The sequence below is a fragment of the Erithacus rubecula genome, assembly GCF_903797595.1.
Source record: "Erithacus rubecula genome assembly, chromosome: 5".
Classification (NCBI taxonomy): domain Eukaryota; kingdom Metazoa; phylum Chordata; class Aves; order Passeriformes; family Muscicapidae; genus Erithacus; species Erithacus rubecula.
Window position 1 is genome coordinate 54,890,862 of NC_136687.1, and position 20,412 is coordinate 54,911,273.

At 38.6% G+C, this 20,412-nt stretch overlaps 1 protein-coding gene across 4 annotated transcripts in view; it reads left to right on the plus strand.

Annotated features, from left to right (window-relative positions):
- PTPN13 (protein tyrosine phosphatase non-receptor type 13) overlaps window positions 1-20,412 on the plus strand; it is a 109,354-nt gene that overhangs the window by 24,638 nt on the left and 64,304 nt on the right. For all 4 annotated transcript variants that reach the window (XM_079306478.1, XM_079306475.1, XM_079306476.1 and 1 more), the window contains exons 2-6: window positions 49-168; window positions 7,651-7,820; window positions 11,062-11,127; window positions 13,541-13,726; window positions 16,634-16,727. In XM_079306478.1, the coding sequence (XP_079162604.1) occupies window positions 54-168; window positions 7,651-7,820; window positions 11,062-11,127; window positions 13,541-13,726; window positions 16,634-16,727 (631 nt within the window). In that variant the 5' untranslated portion in view covers window positions 49-53. The remainder of the gene's footprint in view (window positions 1-48; window positions 169-7,650; window positions 7,821-11,061; window positions 11,128-13,540; window positions 13,727-16,633; window positions 16,728-20,412) is intronic.

Consider the following 20,412-nt stretch of genomic DNA (forward strand, 5'->3'; position numbering starts at 1 on the left):
AGGAGAAAAGATGTTATTTAGTCTTACATCAGTCTGTTTATTTCCCAGGTAACATGCATGTGTCACTGGCAGAGGCTCTGGAGGTTCGGGGGGGACCACTGCAAGAAGAAGAAATATGGGCTATTTTGAATCAAAGTGCAGAGAGCCTTCAAGAGCTATTCAGAAAAGGTAAGCATTTTTTAAGACTGATAAATACAGAACTGGAGACATCTTGGTTATATTAAAGTACCATATGAATAAACTGTTCTTCCTAGGCCCTAAACCCAAACAATACCTTGCTCCTAGGTTGTCTCTGTTTAAGTGCCTCTCTGCACCCCAGCCCAGAGGTTGCTTTCAACCATCACTTCATGTTCTGCCAGAACCTGTGGCACATCCCATTTCTTGTGGTGAAAACTTCAATTGTTTAGACCCATTGATGTGAGATGGAAACATAGGAAAAAAGTGATAAGCAAGTCTGAGACCCTTGGAACACTTTGGTACTGAAGGGGACATAGAAATGGGTACAGTACTGTGCAGTCATGACCAGTGTGCTCTGAAGAGATTTTGTCTCAAAGCTGAAAATGAGAAAGCTTCACTGGAGGGCTAAATATGATTCCCCAAAATGCAAGTGGCAACACCTACACAGGTACTGAGAGGAATGTGGTGGTGTCTTGTACTTCAAAGGAGTAGAAGTATTTCTTCTCCCTCCCACCTCAGTAGGCTCCAAGCTCAGCATCTGCAATGCTGATAATAATGCACATTTTAGCACTAGGTCTGAATATGGAACTTTTCCCCTTCCTTATGTTTTCATTTATTTTCTTTAAAATCTGCAAATCCTTAGGGTCCTTCACTCCCTTTCTTGTTTTTTTTTAATAACAATACATGCTTAACCCACATATTGAACTTCAGTACCATCTTTAATTTATTTTCAGATAAAGTATATACTCCCATAATGCATCCTAGTATTTCAGCACCTTTATGGGGGGTCATTCCCTTATATCTAAATATGCATACCTAGGCTTACTCAGTTTTATTAATGAAAAATCAAAGGCTCACACTTCAAAAATAGTCATTGTTTTGCCACATTACTATGCAAGGGGCACATCTTCATTATTTGGGGCAAATATTTTGTATTTTTTGCAAGTATTTGATTTAGAATTTTACTAAAAGTCAACATTTTTGTTGTTTTGGGCTGGTTTTTTTAAGAGTTGGTTTAGACAATCTATTGAGTCAGACACTGGCTCTGTCTTGTGCATTGCACAGCCTCTGAGAGTGGTCTCCTCACAGGCTCCAGGGAAGGGAGATGTGGGCAGAAACTGTTATATGGTGCCTGATGTCTGATCATGCTTGTTTTAGCTTTACAAATATGACTTCTATCAACTTCCCCAATGTATTTTTTGCCAGGTGAATTATAGATAATTTTGACATACCATTCAAATTTACCTCCTTCTCTTTACCAGTGCTCTCACAGCCCATGTGTGTTTTCCCTATTAGGAATGCTGAGTTTATTGTTGAAGTTTCACCAAGTGACCTGTCCTGCTGCTTCTCATAATGCAAGAAAAGGAAAGCTGGCATATGTTTTCCACTCTTTCACTCTTTGTTGTCTCTTGGAGACATTAAAAAGATCATTAAGACCTTAAGAAGGATCTTGAATGATTAGAGTTTTACTCTTGCAAACTTTACAGGGATTGACACATGGAGCTCCATTTTCTAATCCACCTGCAAAATCACAATTATATGAGCACATGGTATTGAAATCACTTAAAACTTTTTCCTTGGTCTAAATTTTTTTTCCAAAGGGAGTCTCCACAGAAAATAAAAAGCTCACCCATTCTTGTCCTGAGAGTAGAGCAGAAAAGTTATCATAATCTCTCTGTGAAGTCTGCATGCAAGCATCACCAATGAGAACACAGTCAGCCCTCCTTCAGAAGAACAAGTACTGAAAGATGAGAGCACAACACAGAAATCTGCCCCAGGACTTGTGATATGTGTTTTTAAGGCAGGGGAATGCTTGCCAGCCAAGACTGGCTAAGGTGGCAGAAGCTTCTGATCTTACTTCCTATCCATGAAGACCAAAACACAAATTCAGATAAAATCAGTGCCAGAAGAATCTGTCTCTTTTTTGGAGATGAAGCTGTTTTATTAAGTTGTTTTTCTGCTAGTTCAGCAAACTATTTTCAGTTGCATGCTATTAATTAACCTGGGATATAGCCTTTGGTAAAAAGCACTTCAAGAGACACTCAAATGAAAGAGCTTTTCTGTGTAGCTAAGGTTGATAAACGTAATCTAATTCCTCCCAGCAAGCTGGATAACCAGACAGTCTTTAATGAAGGTTGTCTTCACTAAGGAAGCAATCTAGAAACCTTTTTTGTCATCTTGAATATCAGTTTCTGTGCTGGCTTATGAAGGTGGTGTTGACATGCAGGAACAAAAAATGTGGAGGTTCCTGTAGGCTTGTCTGACTCAGTTTTGTTCTTTATTTGTGGAGGACTTGTAGCAAATGGGAGATCCTAAAGAAATCTTGTTTTCCTTGGTCAAATTTCAGCTCATTTCTTTCATGCATGTAGCGTGGAAGAGATATTTTATGGTAGAGGGTGAGTTTCCAAAATTTTTCTGAGCTGACTGGTCGCTCCTGGGCGGAGGGAGAAAGGACAAGCTTTTAGCTTCTACAAGATCACAGCATGTTCAGCTTTGACCAGTTCTCAAAAGTGCTCTTCCTCCCTGCACAGAGTCCTGGAGTCCCTGAACATGCTGTTCTGTAAAAAAATATAAGCTTTGCTGAGTGTTTTGTACATTGTTTCTTAAAAAAAAATTAAATTAGGCATATTGTTCAACAGTCTGTGCTCCAGCTGTTTTGAAATAAGGGGGATAAAAAAGGCCTTGGAAATAGCCAGCTCTTAAATTGCCATCTGTTGGCAGCCTCCCCACACCAGCCCAGGAGCCACAGACTCTTAAAGGAATTGCCATCCCAAGTAATTGTTCATGTGTGAGATCCTGGTAGAGTTTTGGTAGTTTGTTTCAAGTTGGGAATCTTGCTATGACTCTGTCAGCTGAGAACCTGTTCTTCAATTAGTTTCTTACTTAAGCTAGTTTCTGGAAATTAGAAAAGATGTCCAAAACAAGGTTTTGTTACAAATTTGATGACTTCTTGATAGATAAAAGTTGTGCATGTCTTTTAGTGAGTCTGTCTTCTTATCCATCAGAGCACTGAATAAAAGAAGCACAGGATGAAGATCCACTGCCTTTATGGTTAATTTCATATCACATCACACCTGATTCAGCAACAGATACAGAAATGTGCATATTTTAATCCCTCTTTGTATTTGTGCTTCTAACAGATGTTGAACTCCTTAAAAATACTTGCCAAATTTATTTCTATCTTTACAAAAAATGAAAGCTTAGATTGAAATGCCCAGTTGCTAATAACTGATTTAGAAGCTCAGACCCTGATAGCTGTCTTGTCAGCACCTTATAAGCTCTTAAATGAAGGAGAAAGACAATCTAGGACTCAGTTGCAGATCATCAGTTGCACTGGTGATGTTGAGATTAATCTGGAGATTTGAAAAGGCCGATACCAGACCTGCCCTTCTCTTACATCTGTTTAATTATCTGCAATAACTATTTTGTTGTTGAAAGGGTGTATCAGCTGTTTCAGACGTGCTGTATCTTGCACTCAGAACTCCATGAGGTCAAAGGAACAAGTCTTTGAAGTAATCTCAAGTGTGAGTGTATAAGCACAAGGAGAATGCTGTGCTCGCTGCTGCTGAGAATTATAAAACAGGCGTCCCTCTAATTTGCTGGGTTTAACTGGAAAAGATTTATCTAAACTCGAAAGTGGGAAAGCCTTCATCTGACACTTAGGCCACTCCTGTTCTAAAGTGTGCATTGGGGAATCTGGAAATAATTGGACCTTAAGTTTGGAGACATGTATCTAAAGGAAGCAGGGAGAGAAGGGGGAAAGTGAGTCTGATATTAAAAAGATAGGTTGAGCAAATAAAGGGAGTCTCTGCAAGTTGAATGTCTTGCAAATTTACATATGGGAAATGATTTATGTAAAGAAAAGTCATATCATCTGAAAGTGGATGTGAAGAGGGAAGATTATGGTTTTCAGGGACCTGTAAATCCTGTTGACAGTCAAACTACTGTAGTTGCTTTGCTTGAGTGTCATGAAAAGAAGGAAGGCAAAGTGTGAAATTGTTTTGATGGGAACTAGTGGTGAGTCAAAAGTAGTCATAGACCTAGTTGGGCTGCAATGGATTGGTTTGGTTGATAAGAGGAAAAATGCAATGGTGGGGGTAAAACCCCAAATCCTCATTTCCTAGCTTGTCCTTGTGGGTATGTGATAAATGATTGCTTTCTCCCTTTGCCAGTAACTGTTAGGGAATGATTTTCTTTTTTCATCATAAGGTTTGATCTTTTGTTTGCTGAGGAGGAGAGAGATTGGGCTTTTATAATTTTACTGGGGTTTTAAACATTTTTTAGTTTCTATTCCTCATCCTTTCCTCCACCTCTACCCACCCTACTCTCACCAGAGAGGCTCAGTGACTACTTGCACTCCATGCAGAGCTCTCCTGAATTTAGTCAGCACAACAGTGAAGTGTAGTGTGGTGTTTGATTGTGGGGCAGCTCAGGAACAGAAATTGATCTCAGAAACCAATTGTTCACCCTGTTTTTTGCTCCAGTATCCTCAGGAAAGAGTAGATTTCAGTTTTCCAAGGGGCTCAGTGTCCTTTCAGAGCTCTCCTGTCCCTTTGTGCCCAAGGCAGAGGGAGCAGAGACACTGCAGTGCTGCTTGCCCTGCACTCCAGGCATGCAGGGACATGCTGCACCAGCCCAGGGGGAGGATTTACAGCAGAAGTGGTCCCATGTGCTGGCCTGAGCATACACATTTTCAGGTTTCTTTGGTCTAGGAGAAATCTTACTCATCTCAGTGAGGGCTATGGAGGGAAGCAAAGATGTGTGTTGAAAATCTTGTGGTTTTGGGTTGTTCTGTGCTTTTTAGAGATTTGTGTGTGTGTTTATATTCTGTGCTAATGGTCGTAGCCTAAGAGAGAAGTGGGGGGAAAAAGATCCTGAAGGATTGACTTGAATTGTGACTGTAGCTTGGGAATTTAAAATTACCTGCCATCAATATTGTAAAGTTGATCCATTTCAAATATTTGTCTTCATGTCTCTTGGAATGTGGTGGGTCTTTTTTTATCTCAGGCTATTTGTATGCTGTTAAAGCACATAAAAGATTTTTTTTTCTCTCTCTTATTTGTTTGGCAGATGCTCTGTAGCTGAAGATTATTTCTGTTTTTATTGTGTTTAAAGCCAATTCACTCTCTCACTTTAAGTAAGGCCATGCTATTTATCTCTGTCTTGGCACTGCTTGAAATGCTGTGCTCTCACAAGTGTTTTGTTACTGAGTTGCATAGTTCTGGAGTTAACTCAGAAGGCTGGCAGCTCTAGCACAGTTGAAAGCCCATTGGATAGAAAATTGACCAGCAGCCATATCCTGAATTCCAGTGCCTTTAGAAAAAGGAGTTTGAAACCTTTTTTTTGTTTGTTTTTGGTAATTTTCCTCAGTATTTTCAGAAGTGCTACCCTTAGTGCTCTTGTAAATTGTTCTGAGAGCCTAAACAGACGATGACATGAATATTATCACTGGGAAATAGTTTCTTTTGTTTTCCTGTAGTTACTGACTATTTGATGGATTGCATCTTTGCTACTTTTTTATCCATGGTATAAGCACATTAGTGTTACAAAAAAGTATTTCCTTAAGTATATCTGCCCGGTTGGAGCTTTGAGATTACTTATTTTGGTTTATGTTGCATGCCTTAAGAAAGGAAGTGGAGAATTAATTGTTTTATCTTCATCCTTCATAACATGAGATTAGATTCCCTGGAGTTGTTATGTAGGCACTATGATCTGCTCTATTAGTTATGAGCTACTGAAAAAGGAAGCTGAGAAAATGTCAGTGAAAGGAGCCTGGCAAAATCAGGGTTTTTTGTAAATTTACGTTTATCACATTAATTTTACATTGCTTCAGGGCATGAAGATTCTCGAGTGGAGGTGGATCAATAAATTCAGACACTACATCTGTAGGGGACAAATGCTCTAAACTTTGTTGAAATTAATATTGTGAACATTTCAGACTAATTGGAGGGTTAATTGTTTTTAAAATGAAGTCAATTTTTTTGTCTATTTCAGAATATGAGGGGTTTTATGTATTTCAAGTATTTATTACACAAAATGTTAAAGATTAAAGCCTCTACATTTCTTAAGGTTCCTGAGCTGGGACTCATAAGGTAAAATCTTAAAACATTATAGAATGTTGCTTGTTTAGGGTTTTCATATCAGTGGTGAATGCACACAGAAGTGGTGCAGAATCCAGTAGTTACCCACAGGATGTTTTTTGAAAGCCAAAGGCCAACTAAGGTAGTCTTCCTAAAAATGTTTTTGGAAACTTTGCTATATAATGTAGTATTTTCTTGTTACATAGAATAGGAATGGCCTGTCCATCCTTGTTTCTTTTTTCAACATCTGAACTTGCTTGCCACAAACAGAACAAACACTTGTTCTGTTTGTTTCAGAGGAAGTGGGGTTAGAAAATTGAAGGACTTACTTGGGAGATCCTTTTACACCTGATACCCACAAGCAGTAATTTAATACATTTCCTAGGAGATTAGAAATATTCTAGATTACAAGATAGTTCAGCAGTCTAGGAACCAGGACTGTAGGAATATCCTGAGCTGGAGAGTGGAAAATGTTAGTGGTGGTGTTAATGGAGGAAATTATTATTCTGCTGTTTTTGCTTACTCTGTCAAGGGAAAAGGATATATCATTTAAATGTGTATTTCCTCAGATCTTTGATATATTGTGTAGCAGAAGACAGAGCTATTGCCTTTTTGCCTATGAAAAAATAGAAGTTAACTTTTATTTTTGCTTTATAAAGCCTCATGCCTCCTTCAGTGATACTGAGTTGATTCATGTTTGAGGTGTAGAAAAAACATTTTGACTTCAGGAAATGGACTTTTTAAAATTAGAGTTAATTTGACAGCAGTATTATCAGACATCAAAAACCTAGCTGGCAAATTACATATCTTGGTTGCTTTTGGTTTTGCAATTTCTGTGCTTGTTTTGAAATTTTCAGGTATTTGTAGTATTTTTTTCACTTTAGACTAATAAGGACTTCTGTGCCCCAAAACTGTTCTGTTTTGTCCCCTTCTATTAGCCACTCCAGTGAGTATTTTCCTTCTCCACTAATTTTGTCTATCTTCCAAACATTTGTGCTGCAGTAGTGCTATGTTAGGATAGGAGCAAACTCCATTCCTGTTGTAGAAATTAGCATTAATGACATGTGCACTGCAGAAAGGGAACATTTTAATTGTCAACTGTAACATAAATGAAATAACTTCAGGACAGGAAATTGTGCTTTAGCAATCTCTTCCTGAGCTTGCTGGTATGAATAATAGCAAAGAATAGTCATAAAAGATAGGTGTTACTCCCCAGTGTGATTAAAATTGAGGTTGTTGTTGTGGTTATGAAACACCACAGGTGGAAAAGGAAGCATGAATCTATTCCACTAATAGTATGTAGGCTGATAATAAACTAACATCCAGCAAGGGCAAACAACATTGCTTCATTTTCAGGATGGTTTCTGGTTTTTTTTTCCCTTTTCAATTGCAGCTGATCCTACTGCTCTGGGATTCATCGTTTCTCCATGGTCTCTCCTGTTGCTCCCATCTGGCAGTGTGTCATTTACTGATGAAAATGTGTCCCAACAAGACCTGCGAGCGTTCACAGCTCCAGAGGTTCTGCAGAACCACTCGCTGTCATCCCTGTCAGATGTTGAAAAGGTATTTCCTCTTCCTTCCAGACAGCTCTGGTGTCTTCCTGTTGATCCCTTCACTAAATACCTTTAAACTGTCCTTTTTGTCTCCCCATAGTTTGTGACTAATGTAATTTTTTTTTTTTTGTGGGGGAGGCATCTTCCTTCTTTGTTTTTGCTGCTTATATTGGAATCGTGATTATAGCTGTATGCAGTTGTGAGGAAGAGTCTCTAAAGCCCTGACCATGTAAATGCATGCATGGGCAATGGATGCACAGATTTTTTTCCCACTTCTCCTTTTAAACTCTTTCACAAGAGTAAATGTTCAAACAGATAAGGTTTGTATATGTGGTCTCCTCCAGGTACATTCAAAATTATTCTCTTCTCAGCTGTATTCTTGACAAGAATTTGTTGTGAATGGTAACACTTTCCCCAGAAAACCATTCCTTTGGCTAAGTCAAAGATATTCAGCAGGGGGAGTGAAAAGCTGAGCTATTTCTAACTCCTTGACTTCCCTGGATTGATAATCCTTGGAGGGAAGCTAGCCACAGCCAGTGTTGTAATCTGGGAATAATTATGATATTTGGCAGTGTTCCTCCAGGAAGAACAGCTCTTACTCCAGAGGAAAGTGGTATTGGCATTGATTGCTGTTCTGTGCACAAGGACTATTAAAACATTTGTTTCTGTGTTGGATTTTTTTTTTTTAGCAGTTTTTTGTATGTAGTCAGTTTTTTTCAGGGGTGTATCACCAAATACCTACTGAAAATGCAGAGTTACTTCCAAGCCCTTTAGACATCCTTCTTTCCCTGTATATTGTCAAAATTAATGGGAAAATAAAATATGTTTACAGTTTTGTCTATGGCGAAACTATAAACAATTAGAAACCCAGGCTGAAAGTTTTAGTAGAGAAGTAAAAATAACACTGACATCAATGAAAACTCAGGTTCAGTTATGTAGGATGCAGCTGCCAAGTCCTGTAGTCATACTGTTGGAATTGTTTATTTTCTTTCAAGGGGGACAACATTTTGAAGACAGTAATGCTACCTCTACTGCCAGTTCTGAGGTTAATGTACAAGACCAGCCTTTAAAAATGACAGAAAAAATAGTTCTGAAGTGACAAATTTGTGACCTTTGTCAGAGCTGATTGCACTCTTTGTTCTGTGCCAGAATTCAATATGCCACTTTTTTTCTTCTTGAAATAAATGAAGGACTGTTACTATGAAAAGCCATGCTGTGAGGTTTCTTAATCTTTAGGAAGGAAACAGTCAGAGGGACCTTTGTGGCCTGTAAATGCCAACACAGAGCAGATCAATAGGGATGACCAAATGCTGGCACATGTACACTCTGCACATGTACAGTGCTGATTATGGCTGTGTGAATTTCTTTCCTGGTGTCAGCACAGCCTTGCTTGCTGCATGGAAGGTGATCCACTTAGTTGCTTATGTGGAAGAAGGAAGCTCCCTGAAACATAGCTTAGTACAAAAACTTTGACTTTATTAGTTGAAGTTTATATGGCTGATAAATAGCTTATATGTGCATCCTTTTGTTTTTGTTTTTTCCCTTTGCATTCCTATTAAACTCTGTATCAGGTGGTACACTGGTTTTTTGTATATATGTTGACTGTGTTTCTTAGATCACAGAATCAGATCTTGCTTTGCTGACTGCGGTAACTTTTGACAAAACTACTTTTTCTTCCATCACAACTGGCTGTAATTCACTGAATTCATTTACTGAAATTGTCAATGTTTTCCTTTTTGATTGATCCACCAAAAGCTGCTGGAGGTGGAAAAGAACTTTGTTTTTTAAGGCTTGTATCAGACAGTGACAGGGTTGCCTTTGTGTTTTCAGTTATGATTGTACTTGCTAATACAAATTAACAGTGTATTCAAGGAGAAATACTTGAATTACAAAAAAAATTACAGTCAATAAATGAATATCCCTGTGATTGCAAGACACACAGTCAATTTGAATCCAAAATATGTCAGAGGTAGCCCCAAGCTCATTGGAAATAGAGTAACCAAACCATTCAGAACTAGAATGGAGATGGATTTGGGAAATTAACTTCATGTTGATTTATATACTGTGGAACATATTTTAAGTACCACAGTACAAAAATTAGTTAGAATTTTTGAATAAATGCTTTTGCTTTGAAAGCTGTTTTCAGGTAGATTAGTAGAGTAGCAAGTTTTAGTTCAGAGATCTGGTTGCACATCTTGTTTTTGGAAATATTTCTGGGCATGTTGAAGCTCAGAATCATAGAATGATGGAATACCCTGAATGGGAAGGGATCCTTGAGGACCATAAAATCCAACTCCAGATTCCAAAGAGGGCAACCCAGAAATGTATCTGACCATTGTCCAAATTTTTCTTGAACACTGACAGACTTAGAACTATGACAGTGTCTCCAGTTAGAATTAACTAGCTTTATAATAGCCTTTTTAATTGCTGTTCTTGCATTATTGGGAGACTGAAAGACTTGGGGAACTTCTGTTTTTGTTTGGCTGGGGCATTTTCTTGATTTTGTGTCTTTTGTGTTTTGTTGGCTTTTTCTGAAAAGTTTTTTTTTTTTTTTTTTTTTTTTTTGCATTCGTTATTGCTGTGAAAGCACATTCACCTTTTTCTGTGTAGCTTTGGTATATCTTGGTATGTGAGGAAGACTTTGTAGCTTTTCAATTGAAATGATAATGGGTAATAAACCAGAGAGACCTATTTTCTCAAGTATTTGAAAAAGAATGTTTGATTGGGTGGGGCAGTGGAATTAACCTAGAACTCTTGATGCATTTTTCTGACTACTGTTCTAATCTGTTCATATTTTTATCAACTTATATGTCTAGAATTTAAGTAAGATTTTACTTATAGTTGAAGAGGCTGCTTACTTGAGCTTTTAATTTATTGCTTAAATTGTGCTAAGGTCTGCCTTTCCTTCAGACACAAATTTTAAGGATCCTTGGACACAACCATGCAGTCTTTACCCCACACTAGGCTGATTGTATGGATTACAGAAGTTTCTGGCTTCAGTGTGAGATGCAATGTTAAAATTGAGCAGAGAAGCTGGGGGCACTGGTTAGATGCCATATGTTTTGTAGCACTGGGATTTGCTTCTCTGAACTTCATGTAAAGGAGAGGTAGGATTTGAAAGGCAGCTGAGCTTAAATACCAGAAATATGTTTCTAAGCAAAATGATGTTGTTAGTTGCTCTCCTTTAAAAGTCTGCTTTGCATTTCCAGTCTTGTTCAATGAGTTGACAGATATCTTGTGTCTTATGGCAGGTCCATATTTATTCCCTTGGTATGGCACTTTTTTGGGGAGCTGACCATGAAGTTCCTCAAAGTCAGGTAAGTTTAGATTTGGTTTTGTTTAATATTGCAACTTCAGGTTTGATATCATTTGAGTGACTCTGCATTTGAGTTTGAATGGCAGGGTGTCATACTGAAACACTGAAGGGTAAGATGCTTTTCCCAGCATTTTACAGAATGGTTCAGATTGGAAAGGACCACAGTGGATCCAACCTCCCTGCCCAAGCAGGGTCATCCCAGAGCACATGGCACAAGATTGCATGCAGATGGTTCAGTGAGGGAGACTCCACAGCTTCTCTGGGCTGTCTGTTCCAGTCACTGCACAGTACAGAAGTTTTCTTTCCCATACTTGCAGCTATTTCTTGTGAAGTGTGGTGTTGTCTTACAGTGGGAAGGTGCTGATAGCACATTCCTGTTAGTTTCCATGAAGATACATCTGGGCTAGTCTATCCTGTAATGGCACAGGCTGAAAGACAGCAGTTTAAGCTGCTGACAAAGGAGAAAGTAGTATGTTTTGGTTTAGGCTTATATAAAAATAAATATTTGAAGTAACATGGTTGTTTTGCACATAATAAAGCAACTTGTTCTCTATGCTGCCATAGCTTCTGTGAGTCTGGATTTGGCACATATAGATACCTTTCACAATGGCCAAGAAAGAGTATGAATTGTTTGGAACAGGGAGTAGACTCTTCCTATTGACTTGTCAGTCAATGCAGACACAGTTGCAGACTGCTTAGAGCTGAGTGTTATTGCTCAATGTGGTTATTTTACACACCCAGCATAGCTCTTAGACTGTCCTGTCAAAACTGACTGAAGATAAATGGGATTCATTATCTCCCTCAGTGCTCCTTCCCTGCCCCCATTAAACTTTTAGAAGTAAATATCTGGAAGAGTGAAAATAACTTGAAATGCTTCTGAGAAAGCATTTAATAATGGACTTGCACTTGTGGGAGAAGCAATTTGAGGTTCAGATTTAGGTTTGTTCCTACTAGTCGATGTTATATATAAAGACTAAGGAAGAAAATTTTGAAAGACTTCAGCATTTGAGGCATTCAGTTCCTAATATTTTCTTTAACAGAATGGTAGTTGTGCTTGTTGGGAAGCAGCTGCCTGAATGCAGCTAAGTGACGTAAAAAACTTTGAAACACTTTAGGTGGTACCTGTTCATAATGCCTACTGTGCCTGTGCCAAAATCCCTAAAGTTTTCTTAGATTTTAAGGCTTTTCTCTTTCTTTGGTCTCCTGTCTTGTAGGAGATGAAAGGAGCAGTATTCAATAGCAGTAGAAGAGTGACTTAAAATAGGTGACTTAAAGTAGGTAGGTGTTGAGAGGAACGTAGGCATGAATTTTAGTCCCTGTTTTCTTTGTTTCTTCCTTTGGTGTTAAGTGTAGCAACAGTTTCTTAGTAATGTAGTGGGAAGGCATATTCTGCCTACTAACAAAACAGTATTTACACAAAGACAACATGGTGAGGTTTGCCTAGAAAGAATTGCCTTTGAGATATTGTCATGTGGATCCTCTGTCCTGTGGAGCTAGTGTTGGCAGGACAGTCTTGTGTATGGCATTACTTTTGTGCCTTAATTTGCATGTGCATGTTTTCCCTTTTTTAAAAATAAGTTTTCTGTATTTGTCTGCCTCTGTTCATTAATGAGCTGCTTCTCTGCTGGGAGTGTGGCTGAACATGAGATTCATATCTTATTCACATACATGATTTTTATGATTAGTTAGAAGTGATAAACAGATAGATGGGAAAGCCTATATTAATTAAATCAGGGTGGTCCAGAGTGGCTTTTTTATGGCTCACCTTAAGAGTGCTCACACAGGGAAGATTGAAAGATTGCAATTGTTTGAAGCACTCCCGTGATGCAAAAAGCTTGACAGTGTTTGTACTTTGTGGGTAACCACCCACTTTGGGAGAGTTGCAGATCAGAAGCTCAGGTCCCAAGTGCCTGCGGCCCCTGAGAACAAGTGTTATCACTGACTGCTGCATACCCTGGGGAGGAATATTCCTGTGTGCTGCATTCACTGCATGGGCAGAGCACAAAGACATCTAGATTTTTTTTTTTTTCAGACTGTATGGGTGTTGTCCTGCAGTTATGGAGCTCTGCTTTGCTAACCAGTGGTTTGGTTCTTTTATTCCTTACGTTTTTGTTGATACTGTGATACCACTGGAATTTGGGAATGCCAACACATCTGCTGCAAAATGTTGGTGAGGTGAGGAAATGCAGAAAATGAGCACAGAAGGTTGTACAAAATTATTGTGGAGTTGAATTCAGAGGCTGGATGCCTCTCTCCTGTTCTGTAGCCCCTATTTTTTCACCTCCTAGATGGCGATTTTCAAACTGGCATTCAGGCAATGTGGGCAACAACTCTCTTGAGTACATTGCTGAGTGTCTGAGTGTTCCCCAAGTCACTGTTAAAACTGATTCTCACCTGTTCTTGTTTGCCCCTAGCCTATCAAGCTTGGAGATCATCTCAACAGCATACTGCTGGGCATGTGTGAGGATGTCATCTATGCCCGTGTGTCTGTCCGGACTGTTCTGGATGCCTGCAGTGCCCACATCAGGAACAGCAACTGTGCCCCTTCTTTCTCATATGTGAAGCAGTTGGTCAGACTGGTTCTGGGAAGCCTGTCTGGGGTAAGTCTGTGTCAGCGTTTGAGGAAATAATAGAGGTGAGCAGGAAGAGCAAAAGTGCTAATTCAGAATCACTCTGCAATCATTCTTCCTCTTGTTTTGGTATGTTGCAATTTTGACAAGGGTGAGTGTTGAAAGGAGGGAACAGCTTCTCTCCCCATGTAGCAGTGTGTGCACTTGACAGTTCCTCCTGAAAGATGCATTCATGAGTTTCTGAAGAGGTCATTTCATGAGCTGTCTTCATTGAAAAAAAAGGTAGGGAGAAACAGAACAAGGTGATGAACTGTAGGGCAAGGCTTAGACTTGTTGCTACTTGAAATGCTTCAGAAATTATTGCTGTGAGTTTACTTTAACTTGAAGCTTGACTTTTGGAGAGTTGCTTATTAACAGAAAGAATGACTATTTAGAGAGTGTGCCAATTCTCTTGCACTTCTGCTCAGCTCCTGAATATGAGAATTGTGGAGGATTTTATTGTCTAATAATGACTAAACTGTTTTTAGAAGTTAAAGAAATTACATTAACTTGTCTTGCAAAGTTACTATTCCTGATGGGCAACTTCTCTCTTCACCATTACAGCATAACTTCAGAATAGTTAAATAATTTTAAGTAAATAAAGGAAGACATAAATTGTCATAGATTGTTGAATGGTTTGGGTTAAAAGGGACCTTAAAGCTCAGATCCAATCTCCCTGCCATGGTCAGGGATACCTTTTGCAAGACCAGGTTGTTCAGAGCTCCATCCATCCTGGCCTTGGATACTTGCAGGAGAAAGGCATCCACAACTTCTCTGGGCAACCTGTGCCAGTGCCTTAGCACCCTCACAGTAGAGAACTTCTTCCTAATAGCTAATCTAAATCTACTGTCAGTTTAAAACCATTTTCCTTTGTCCTGTCACTACATGCTCTTGTAAATAGTTCATTTCTATCTTTCTTGTAGGCTCCCTTCAGGTACTGGAAGCTCACAGTTAGGTCACCCCAAGCCTTTTCTCCTACAGCCTGAACAACCCCAATTCTCTCAGCCTTTCCTCATAGGAGAGGTGCTCCACCCCTCTAATCAGCTTGATGCCCTTTCTCTGGACTTGCTCCAGCAAGTCCATGTAAAAATTGGTGTCTAGAGAGACAGCACAAGAGAAATTACATGAAAAATATTGAAAAATATATAATTTGCTGCCTTTTTTTTTTTTGTTTTGTTTAATAAGAAGGTATGATCTGATTGTTAGATAGTTTCTTCATGTATCTGATTTGGAAATGTTTGCAGAAAGCAAGAGGTCCCTGCATTTCTCTAATATTTGACAGCAGCTGATTTATGCCAGGCCTCTAGAAACAGTGCTGAGCCTGAGCTCCACAAAGCATTGCCTAGTCTGTGAGGTATGTCTGTCAGTCCAGTGCTCTTCACTGCAGTGTCTGAAGTCTTGTGTAGTTGCCAAGTGGAACTAGTGTGTGGTTTAGTGAAATAAAAGGCTACAGGGCCTTCATCAGTGGTGCTAATGAAGTAAAGATCCAAATTTTAAATCAGGCCACAAGCTATAGAAACAGCCACTCTAGAAAGTGAGTCATTATTCTCCAAGTCGTTGATGGCCATTTCAGCTTAGCAAGTTTTCTGCTCTCCCTCTTCTTGTACTGATCTAGACCAGCCTGCCAAAGACAGTAACAGTGCTCTCAAATGCTTGTTCTGAAATCCAATGGAGTGCTGAATCCAGCAAGTGTGGATTCCTGGGTGAGATCTCCCAATCTCCTGTCCATATTGTTAATGAAGGAGTGGGACTAGAAGTTATCCTGTGCTGAAACTTAGCTCATTTCCTCTGCCAGTAACCTTTCTCGTTCCAAACATGTAATTTTGCATGAAGACAAGAAAAACCCCCAGCTGAATATCACCAAGAATTAACAGAGCAATGACAGCATAGCTGTGCTGCTAGGTTTTTGTACACCTTAGCCAGCCAGCCCTGCTGGTTTTAATGTTCAGTGCTCTGTATGCATGCTGGAGTTTCTTAAGTTAACAAGAAAAATGTATAAATTTTGGTTTTTTTAGAGGCAGAGTGCAACTTACTATTCCAAGGTTGGCATGCCACTAATCTTGATGGGCCTTATCAAAGGCCTTATCTCTGTAACTGGTCATTTGGTCTGTCTGAGAGGTCCCATTTGAATGTTTTCATTTGCCATGTTAATGTGCTTTGTCAAGGACAATATAACCCCAGGCTGATGCAGTCTGTTTAATGTCAACTGAGTTGTGTTGTAACTGTGAAGTCTGCTTGATTTCTCCTTCCCTCCTGCTGTCCAGGTTACACTCCCACTATATGAAAAGATCTCACTAAGAATGTTTTGTTGTAGGAAATGAACTCTTCTTTGAATGACTGTATGTGTGAAAGTTTTTCCTAGGGAAGTAGTGATTTTAAAAAAAGGTTAAGTGAAAAGTTAGTGGGAGTAGTTCAGCCTGACACATGAAAGGAATGTGCCTGAGGGGCTGAAGAGACTCCTCACAAATGGGTGCATGTGATCTGACATGTGCAATAACTTGTGTGAGGGTACAAGACAGTTCTTCCTGTTATGCAGAAAATTCTTGGGTAGAACTAGGCAAATTCTAGCCATGCTGTAATTGTGGAAGGCGGTTTTTGAGCGTTGCTATCCCTTCAGTTTGCTGTAGGGGTGGAATGTGTTTAAGTTATATCCTTGTGAACTTTACTTATTCTGGAAAAAAGGGAGACCAAATGTGTAGTTAAATTATGCACACACTATTTAAATATGGACAATTCTAGGGGATATTCTCACTGATTAATCAGTTTTGTATTAAAACTCCCATTCTACATTTAACCATTTAACACTAATATTGTGCATTTACATAAAAACAATGCTTGTTTCATTCTAATATGGACCCTTTCAACATTTTGACTTGATGTTACTGCCTTTTTTTGCAGATGGATCAGCTGTCTTGTAATGGAGATAGAAAATCGCAGCCAGACAGGAGCCAGGCTATTCGAGAGAGGCTGAGGGGAAAAGGGCTTCCCACAGGTAAGTCCTTCATTGCAGCCCTGGAGAAGTCCAAGTTTGGGTAGATTTTGCAAGTAAAGAAATCAAATAGAGGACTTGCTTACATTCACAGAACTCTGATGGTTCAGTGCATAGCAAAATGTTGGTGATGGTGACAGGTGGTGATGATTTCGAGAGAATGGTTGTCTTTTTTCAGTTCAACCCTTATGGTAGGAACAGGTTCTAAAGCTTATTACCCAAGTATTTTGTTTCTGGAGAAAGGAGATTTTCAGCTGAAGGCTCATCAACTAGAGGAACAGGAAGCTTTTTCCTTGTTCCCTCTTTCCTTTGGACTCTGCTCTCTCATCATAGCTCTAATTGCACAAAACATCTTATCCTGTGTCCCAGGGAGCCCTGGACTCTTTTCCCTGCTCTTTTGCTGCCTTTTTTTTTTTTTTTTTTTTTTCCCTGAAGAGAAGTGATGTATGTTCCATCACTGTTCTGCTATGCTTTGACAGTGTGAGGTAGATATGGAGGCCAGGTGAGGTTGTACTTTACTTCAGGGAAGTAAGGAAACTGGGAGACCAGGGAGGAGACAGATGGTTGCTATTGCCACTGTGGAGGGAAAAGGATAAAGTGATGTAGGTTGAATGCTGATGTTTGCCATGATTTTTTGTTGTTTAGGATCATAGATGATGTTTGTTGGCAGCATCAGCTTTGTGCTAGGCTTTTCAGACAAGAGAATGTATTCTTCCTAAAGGGTGGTCTCTTAATTTTTCTTGAACAATTGTGGAGCTGAGCAGAGCTTGGACCAGTCTAAGTCATTGCAACAAAGATAGGTTGCTGATGTGCTCAAGTTGCTCCTCTGTTCTTTGGTTTTGTGTCAAGAAACAATGCAGTGAAAAGCAGGAACTGAAATAACCCATGGAGTTGATAGTCACAATATGAGCTGCAGAAATTAGACACAAGTATGGCAAGGGATTGGTGATCTTCCTTTATTGATTTTTTTAAAAAATTTAATTTAATTTTATTTTATTTTTTAAGATTATTCTAGAGTAGGCTACTGTTTGATATAAAACACTTATGGCAGTGGTTGTTAGCCCTTCCACTACAGTACTTTGTGTTCAGAAACAGTTTCTGGTACAAGCTGTTTCTTCATTTTTTGGCACAAATGCACTGTTCTGTCTGCTTTTTCTGGGGCTTTGTTTTCTTACTGGCTCTTTTCTTTCTTTCTTTCAGAATATTTCTGTAGCAATAGGGAAATCTTTTAGAAATATAGAGATTGGGACTGGATCAATCTAGTTGGCTGGATTCATAAACCCTTTCTTTTCTTTTCTGAGTTTTTTAAAGAGCTTTCTTAAAATAAATTCTTTCCCTGGTTCCCACTAATGTAAAGGTATGAACTAGAACCTTATTTTTCTGGTTATTTGTTTATTCTTTAACCCTATGCTTCCCAGTCTCCAGTGTTGTCCAATAAACAGTTTCTTTGCACACCTTTGGTTTTTTTTTGCCAGTACTACCTTATTCCATACTTTTTTTCAAGAGCTTTGTTTAAGCACAATGTCTTATTACCTCAAGTAATTTTTCATTTCTATACCCACTTTCCATTACCTATTCTGCTTTTTATTCCATAACAATAATTACAAATACTTTGATCATTACCAAAACAGTTTAAGTTTTGGAGACATAGCAGAATTGTCCTTAAAGTCTCTTCTCACTGCATTAACAAATTCTGATTATTCTTTTCTTTGTTGTTTCTAATACAAATAACCAGTCTTTTGCTGTTTTGTTATTAATTTTCTTAGAGAATCTTTAACTTTTTTTAAATGTTTGTGGTTTGAGGGGTTTTGTTTCTCTGTCCATTTGTTTTCCAATCCACAGCTTCATTTAAACTTTTTACCAGATTTTTCTTTTCCTGAAGTAATGCTAGTTCCCAGTGTCTTCATTATATCTTAACAAAAAACCTTTTGTTTTAGGTTCTACTAAATTTTGGAGATTGCTGTAGTAGCTCTAGCCAATATCTTCATGGCTTTCTGGGTCAGCACTAGGGTGAATAACATGTAATGTCTGAAACTTTCTCTGAGGACTGTCTTTAACTCAGAGGAAGTAGACTAGATGATCCAATTGCTGTTTTTACTGTATTCTCTAACTTGAAAAAAATGTTATGGGTAGAATGTTTTTTCCTCTTATTCCTGGATACTGAGTTCACTTGGCTCAGCTGCTATCAACCAGTAACTTTAACAGAGTTTTAAGCAATCTTGGTCAAATTACTTTCTGAAAGTAAAATTGTCTTTTTAGGGATCTTCATACTATCTGAAGAGTTCTAATTTAATAGAATCTTTACTCACATAATATGTGAAGTGACAGAACCTAATAAACCCCAGACTACAAAGTTGGCTGAATAGTCTTCACCTGTTAACACCTGTTCCTGTGAAGCTCATTGGAAATGCTTCCATGTGTAGAGTGTTACAGATAATGTGTAGCAGCCCAGGAAATAAATGTTTATGCTTCACTCTTCCAGTGCAAACATTATATTGTCTGCATAATTCCAGGCCTGGTCTGAGAGTTACAAGTTATTAATGAGATGCTCTTAAATACTTGATTTTTTTCCTATTCTTTTCAAGATGAACTGTCAAAGCACAAAACTGCTTTTCAGTTACCTTGTAGAGTTTGATATTTTGGTATTATAGTTCTGTCTTTCCCCCCATCCCTAGAAACACATAATATTTTTCAAGTTTTCTGGTACTTGAGTCTTTATTTTCCTAATTAAAAAAAAAAAAAAAAAAAAAAAAAGTTAAATTGAAATCACTTATTCCTTTGTTTTATGTGTTGCCTGACCTGCTTCCACTGAACCATTTCCAGTTTCTCTGTATCACATTTGCCTGTAGAATTCATTTTTCTCCTTTTCATTAGAAGCTTTACCACCTTCTTAGCTTCTCCAAAACCTTTTCCAATTCTGCTTCTGCTGTCAGTCCCTTTTCCTAGTATGCCTTAATAGCACTGTCTTCTCTTTATGTTGATCTTAGATAATGTTGCTTGATCTCTGTTTTCCCTGAGACCTCAGAGAATTGTAAAATACAAAACAGAACCCCTCAATTAACCCAACCAGTTGTAGCTGTTTTCAGTTCTGTTTTTACACTGATGCTAAGTACACTGAGTCATGTATTTGGAAGTTAGTGAGGACCCAGTGAAATGGGTGTCTGATATTAATGAGTGACAGCTTGCATTTGACTCAGGGCAATTCAGTGCTTGTTATTTCTTTTTCTGCAGTGGTGTGCTGGTTTGCCAGTGCAGATCCAGTCAATAACAGCACAGATCAGCTGCCCTGGGGGCACAGCTGTAAATTTCAGGGAAAGTGAGCTATAGAATGCAGTGCTGATTATATAGGTTGATAATCTCATAGTTTGAGGAGCCACAAGTAGAAGGCCAGATTAAGGTTTAAGAAAGATGTTAGGGTTTTTTAAAAAAAAGCAAGCCAACAAAATCAAAACAACTCAGGAAGGCAAAAAGTGCTTTTCCCCGGATTTGTTACTGTGCTATTCTGCTGCTGTCTGTAGCTGAAATAAATGCTTCTTAGTCTAGTTGCAAATTGGCAGACATTTAGAAAGCCAGTAAGCTACTAAGAAAGGATTATAATTTTGAGTGTATCTTTCTAATGAGTTAGAAGTTCTGTGAGTCATCTTTTACCCTTTTCTGGGGTTTAACTGCCTCTTGAGAGCTCATTTTA